Raw genomic sequence first — 7,276 nt, 5'->3', positions numbered from 1 at the left:
ATAAAATTAAAAACATAATTAGCTCTGCTCCCATTTTGGAGCATTATGACCCAAATTTACCAGTAAAGTTGACTGTTGATAGTTATTATTATGGTGTTGGAGCTATGATTTCACATGCCATTAATAATGTAGAAAACCCCATTAGTTTTGCATCTTTAACACACTCTAGCAGTCAACAAAAATATTCTCAAGTAGAAGAAGAAGCTTTAGCCATTGTTTTTGGTGTGAAGAAGTTTTATCAGTATCTGTATGGTAGGAGATTCACGATAAAAACGGATGCCAAATGTTTAGTAACTTTATTTGGAAATAAGAAAGGCATTCCACCACTTGCCACTAACAGATTGGGCTCTAATACTTTCTAATTTTGTTTTTGATGTGGAGTATGTGCAATCAAAAGATAATACGGCTGACTATTTTTCTCGTTTACCCTTAGGGGAAGGATTAAAAGAGTTTGACATTGAGAGTTCTTACTTAAACTTTATTGCCTCAAATACTGATTTGCCGATTGTTTGGGAACAGATCAAAACGGAAATTCAACATGATAAAATTTTATTACAAATTTGTAAATATGTTAATATGGGATGGCCTAAAAAGATACCACAGTTATGTAAACCTTATCTTAATTATAAAAACAATTTTAGTGTGGTCGATGGTTGTTTGATGCTGGGCCACAAAGTCGTAATTCCTTGTAATTTAAAAGGAAATATATTAAAACAACTACATTCTCCTCATTTTGGAATAGTCAAAACTAAAAGCTTGGCTCGTTCTTATGTATGGTGGCCGCAAATTAGTTATGATAATGAAAATGTAATTAAATCTTGCGAATATTGTTTAAAAACTAAAAGTGATCCTCCCAAAACACCATTAAAAAATTGGGATTTTCCTGATAGACCATGGGAAAGAATTCATATTGATTTTTTAGGTCCAATATAAATATATTTTAGTGTTAGTTGATGCTCATACAAAATGGCTAGAAGCTGTTGTCACTTCAAACACTAAATCTAGTGCAACAATAAATATTTTAAGGGATATTCTTTCTAGATTTGGCTTACCTTTTGCTTTAGTTTCTGACAACGCTACTACTTTTAAATCTAATGAATTCCAAACATTTTTAAGTAAAAACAACATAGAATTTAAAGAAATTGCACCTTTTCATCCAGCATCTAATGGTCAAGCTGAAAATGCGGTTAAAACAGTTAAACAAGCACTACTTAAGATTTTAAAAAGGAGTTCATTGTCTGAACTTAACCGTAATTTAAACAATTTTCTTTTATCTTATCGAATTACACCACACTGTTCTACAGGAAAATCTCCAGCCAATTTAATGTTTCAAAGAAACATAAGAAGTGTTTATGATTTTTGGAATAACAATGTAAATATTGTAAATCATAAAGCTATTGATGTAACAGACTTTAGTATTAGTAAACAAAATGTAAAAGTAGATCTTAATCAAATATCTAAAAGTCGAGACAATCAATGTAAATATTTCAAAGGTAGTAGAAATAAAACTTATTTAATAGGAGATCATGTAGCAGTAAGGGATTATAGAGTTATTAATAAGCCTTCTTGGGTAAAGGGAATAATTTTATATTTTAATAATGTTTTTGAACCTATCTTCTTATGAACCTAACCCTTATTACTTCTTCTTGATACGATATTTTGAATATTTAACGCAGGCGTTTAAGAGTTATTTTTTATTGTATGCATGCACGTTTTCCTTATTGTAGTAGGAGTTCGCCACTCTCATTTATTTGAATCGTTGAACCGTTAACATCGAATACACGGTTGTCAGATTGAACAGATTGTAATATTAATTAAGAATTGTTTCTTTTTTAATTAATAAAGTAAGTGAGTTTTCACTCGTGGTACTTTTGCTCAACCCTAATCAAGACATTACACCATGCGAGTTTTTTCCAAAAATAAATACAATAAACGGCTATAAAAACTTGTTGTTTGGATTGTCTACTACAAGTTGTTAGAACTTTAATTAACTTGCTCCACGATGAAAAATATTATTAAGGAGCTTTTATATTTTTTCTGGGAATTGTGATCAAATAACTTATAATCGTGCGAAAAAGAATTAATAAAATACAAACTGAGTTTTGAATTTATAAAACTGTTCGTGCAATAACGAAAATCTCAAAAGATAATTAACGCTTCCTTGCGAACTGAATAGTAAATAACTTGTCCAGGTAAACATCGAAATATTTAATTTTCAGAATCAGTTGATTATTCAAAAGTATGAATAAACAACAACATTACACAAAAAATAAATTCCTTGGAGTTACTAAATCGAATAAAGTTACAATTGATTTTTTAAAAATTAGTTAGAGAAAACTTTGTAAGTAAATAAGTGAAGTTTCCATTTGTTGATATATTATTGGAATGAATTTTACATTTAACGAATAGCACTTGTCAAATCGTTAAGCAAAAAAAGCGGGCATTTCAATTCGCTAAAGCTTCGTAACAGAAATTTAACATTTCATAATAACTCTAGCGAATATTTTGTTCATCCCCAAAGAATATAGAGTTTGTGTGTAGTTTTGCCTGTTTCTCCAAGGATAAATTCGAAAGAGAATTTTCTCCTGTTTCAATACGAAATTACTTGTAATGCAAATACAGTTTTATTATAAAATTTCGTTTCTATATACGTGTATTATAACAAATTTTAATCTCAAGACTTCCTCGAGGAGCTCCATATTCAAAGCATCTTATTGTTTCCCATATGGGATTTTACGATGGGTCCAGTATAAGCCCAGACTTGGACCAAGTGTCCTAAACTTGGTGGGACTGTGATTCAAACCTGGTTGGGCTAACGTATAACTATCATTTATGTATCCCAATAAAGTTGGGCTAAAGTATAACTATCATTTATGTATCCCAATAAAGTTGGGCTAAATTATAACTATTATTTATGTATCCCAATGAAGTTGGGCTAAAGTATAACTATCATTTATGTATCCCAATAAAGTTGTGCTGAAGTATAACTATCATTTATGTATTCCAATAAAGTTGGGCTAAAGTATAACTATCATTTACGTTTCCCAATAAAGTTGGGCTAAAGTATAACTATCATTTATGTATCCCAATAAAGTTGGGCTAAAGTATAACTATCCTTTATGTATCCCCAGGAAGTTGGGCTAAAGTATAACTATCATTTATGTATCCCAATAAAGTTGGGCTAAAGTATAACTATCATTTATTTATCCCAATAAAGTTGCTCTAACGTTTTTAATAAAGTTTGTTTTGAGAGTTATTCACTACGCATAACATATTGTGGTGTTTTATTCTAATATGATTGGAGGATTTTAGTGGGGAGTATGGGACACCCAAAATGTTTTATTTTCATTGGTTGTTGTTGATTTATCTATGTCAAACGATTTAACCATACTTTCGTCCTTTTTTTTATTTGGTTTAACTCTTTTTACTTCTTTTTTATTTACTTAATGAGTCTTTCTCGCGCATTTTTAGTTTGGGGTTTAACGAAATGGGTCGTGTGGATATTTTTTTCATTGCAATTTCAAATTAAACACTGTCTCAGTTCTACCATAAGATTACTTAGTTTAGTAGTTATTTCCGACGCTTATTAAGGGGACCATCGTCATCGGAAAACCGTAAATTGGCCGCATTACAACGGGTCCCTTATCAACTTCCAAACCTTTCCCGTTTTATCGTAAGATATATGGAATATACGTCAGAAAATAACTTTTTTTTTATCTCTTTCAATCTGGACACGTAGAATATGTTACCAATAGAACGATTGTCGATGTGATTACGAAAGTAAATATATTGTATGAGAGGAATTTATATAAAACGACGATTGTTGTAATGATAATTAGCTGAAATGTTTGACTTCAGTTTTTGTAGACGACAACATGGTTATATAAACGCAAATCCATCAGTGTATTTGTGAATGTTGTCGATTTAGCTAGAAATTTGTCTTAAGAGACTTCTGTTTCAATTAGAAATCAAAATTTGTTTGTACAAACTTCATTTTTCCAAAAATAAGATGAGATTCGTCTTTAGAAACTTTGTTTTTCAAAAAGCAAACCAAAATTTGTACAATGTACAGGTTTATTTTGATATACAGCATACTGCAAGGGATTTATTTATAAAAAGCAGTGGCTATATAACCAAACAGACTAAATACATTGTTCACGCCGATATAGATTGACGCGCGTTTCGATAACCAAGTTATATTATCTTCAAAAACTGAAGATAAACTGTTTATTCTAAGGGCATTTAGGCCCTCGAAACCTCCCGCATAGATATCTGATTTTTCGAAAGCTTTGCCTGACCTTTGTATAAGTTTATTTAATTTCTTATTTTTTAGACCTTTTAATATGTTCATACTTCTAAATTTTCTTGATTTTTGGAGTCTTATCTTTAAAAAACGTCAATTTTTTATTAGTATTTCAAAAATTAAATTGAAATAATGTCGAAAAATTGACGAACATCAAACTAAATATGTAGTTAGTAATAAAAATTTAATAAAAGAACGTCTATAACATACAAAAATATACAAAAACAAAAATAAAAGTAACGAGTAAGTCTTACTTTAAACAAAGTCAAAGAAAAATATTTAACAGTGTAAAATTTATTTTAAAAAATGGTACTTTCGTTGTTGTTGAGCTCCAACCTAAAATTCATCACCCTCTATATGTTGAGAACGATAAGAAAATCAAAAACAATTGCTCATAATGGATATAACAAATTTTTAGAAAAATATAGAAAACCAAACACGTTTATCGGTTGAATAATCACGCACCGATTCACATCAATTTGCTTTTTTTATGGTTCTCGCGCCCTTTTTGCATTTATTTTTTACGATACTTTTTCATTTAGAGTTGATTGGTTCGTGTTTATTTATCCATCTTTTTATAGTGAGAGGAATAAATATGCATTTTGGATAATTGAAAATGTAATAACAAAACTGATATACATTTTATCACAAAAAAACATCCAAAAACAATAATGTATGTAATATATAAAACATGGAAATTCGTAATAAAAGTTGCAGACGGTGGAAGAATGATGCTGTTAAAGTAACGGCGATGTTCCGAAACTAATTTTGTATAATGTTCAAAAAAAAACAACAACTTATATATATAGAAATGTGAAAGGTCCCCGACACTGCCACACGACCAGCGGATTCCAAAGTGCAATAAACAATATTCACATAGTCAGTGGATTCCAAAATACGTATCAAATAAATATAAGTTCATTGCATTAAATTAGAGTTCATTCATTGTTTTGTTACTGTTCATTGTTAAAATATTGATTTGTCTGTAAAGTTATTTTCTGTACAAATTATAAGTCGTTTATTGTAAATAAAAATACTTTTTAAAAAAGTTAAAAGTGTCTTAAAGAACATTTCTGGCGCTGCGAACAGGATCAAATTCGTACAGAAACACAAGTTTTCCTGGTCAACTTTAGTTGTTAAAAGAGACGATCCATCGAACCAAGGCGAGAAAAACGTAGTATGCAGAAGACATCACCAGTGATCATCCTCTTGTAAGTACAACATTCCTCACTCACGAAGCACCAAGTCAATCACAACAGAGAACTTTTCACAAGAAACCAGCAAAGTAATTCTATTAGGAATAGTTCATCCAACCATAATTCAAAACCAAGAAATTAGAAGTAGCATCTTAATGACAAACGAGCCAATTACTATATAAGGAATATGATACAATAAGAAAATTGTGCAAGAAATTACAGTGCCGCAAGTAGTCCCAATCAAGCTGCATTCGAAACACGAAATTATGCTAGAAAAACTCCAAATTCCAGAGACGCACGGACAAGTTCAACCCATTGAACCAATCCCACTCCTGCCGCAATTTTCCGCAGGACTCAGTATTGTTTCTTTAATTACAATTTTGATTATTTTAGCCATTTTAATAACAGTCTCTGTAAAGAAACGAAAAATAATTTCCAGATTCTTATATGGTCCCAAACTACAACCCACTCAAATCCAGATTCTCAAGATTTGTTCTCAGAGACTTCGAGGACGAAGTCAACACCAAAGGAGGGAGGAGAAATGTGAAAGGTCCCCGACACTGCCACACGACCAGCGGATTCCAAAGTGCAATAAACAACATTCACATAGTCAGCGGATTCCAAAATACGTATCAAATAAATATAAGTTCATTGCATTAAATTAGAGTTCATTCATTGTTTTGTTACTGTTCATTGTTAAAATATTGATTTGTCTGTAAAGTTATTTTCTGTACAAATTATAAGTCGTTTATTGTAAATAAAAGTACTTTTTAAAAAAGTTAAGTGTCTTAAAGAACATTTCTATATATTTAAATAAATTTATTCATATTATTTAACAAATTAAAGTTATTTATTTGAAAAAATGATTATTAATAATAACAGTATGAGCTCTAATAGTAACTATTCCAACATCATCTACATTTTCGGAATCATTGTCTGGTTTTTCTTCACGATTAGAAGTATCGACTGCGTCTTCATCGAAAGCTACTTCTAGTTGAGGTACTGTCATATCTTCGTTATTCTTTTCAATAATAGTACCCAGTTTGAGATCTTCTTGTTTATAACTAGAAGGTTCGCTTAACATGATAGGTACATTCAAATCTCTAACGCTTCTTTCAACTGGACTCACGAATCTAACGGTTTTCTTCGATTTAGCTATTATCGGTTTATCGATGTCGGTCAACGTGGAATTCACCGATTGATTCTTGTTTATGGATTTAGCGAAATTACTATAATGAGAAGGTAATTTACGGATTACGCACGATTTACTTTTAGTTATAACGATCGAATCGTTGGTATTAAGACTTTTTATACGTAAATAATGTATTGGTGGTACTCGAGGTAATTTCTCAAAAGTACTATGGGGAATGTACATTCCGTTTGCGTGGAAGTACCGCTGGTCCTTCTTTTCAATATATTCATGTTCATTATTATAATAAATGAATCAGAAATTATGACAGGTGTCAAAACAGATCTGTCAATTTTGATATATAAACTGTCAATTATTGTTCTAGAACTAGATATTAGAATGTGGTTTTTTTTACACATAAAGCAAATACAAATTTCGATTAAATTTTGAATTTTTGTGAAAAAAATTTTGAAATAAAAGTTATAGATCTTTTCATTTTTTACAACTTTGTCATTTAACTTTTTTTTATAAGACTACCAATAATCGTAATAAACCGAACTATTATTTTTTTTGTTTCAAAAATTATCAACCAAGATTTATGAGCTGATGAATTGTAATCTTTTTTATACGAGGGCGGTTCGAATATAA

General features: G+C 30.3%; 1 protein-coding gene across 1 annotated transcript; it reads left to right on the top strand.

The window, feature by feature from the left end:
* Positions 1-576: 576 nt before the first annotated feature.
* LOC130452004 (uncharacterized protein K02A2.6-like) lies at positions 577-1,624 on the top strand. Its single transcript, XM_056791363.1, has 3 exons — positions 577-807; positions 923-1,250; positions 1,305-1,624. The coding sequence occupies exons 1-3, from the start codon at positions 577-579 to the stop codon at positions 1,622-1,624; spliced, it is 879 nt and encodes a 292-aa protein (XP_056647341.1).
* Positions 1,625-7,276: the final 5,652 nt, after the last annotated feature.

This window comes from Diorhabda sublineata, chromosome Y (assembly GCF_026230105.1).
Source record: "Diorhabda sublineata isolate icDioSubl1.1 chromosome Y, icDioSubl1.1, whole genome shotgun sequence".
NCBI classification, from domain to species: Eukaryota; Metazoa; Arthropoda; class Insecta; order Coleoptera; family Chrysomelidae; genus Diorhabda; species Diorhabda sublineata.
Note: the sequence above shows the minus strand (reverse complement) of the source record. Positions and strands in the feature narration are given on the sequence as shown.

Bases quoted from the DNA above. Each gene is read 5' to 3' on its own strand.
- LOC130452004 (XM_056791363.1), top strand. From the start codon at position 577: ATGGGATGGCCTAAAAAGATACCACAGTTATGTAAACCTTATCTTAAT. The intron at 808-922 runs GTAATTAAATCT...TTGATTTTTTAG, and splicing joins TTAGTTATGATAATGAAAAT to GTCCAATATAAATATATTTT. The intron at 1,251-1,304 runs GTAATTTAAACA...ACTGTTCTACAG, and splicing joins TTCATTGTCTGAACTTAACC to GAAAATCTCCAGCCAATTTA.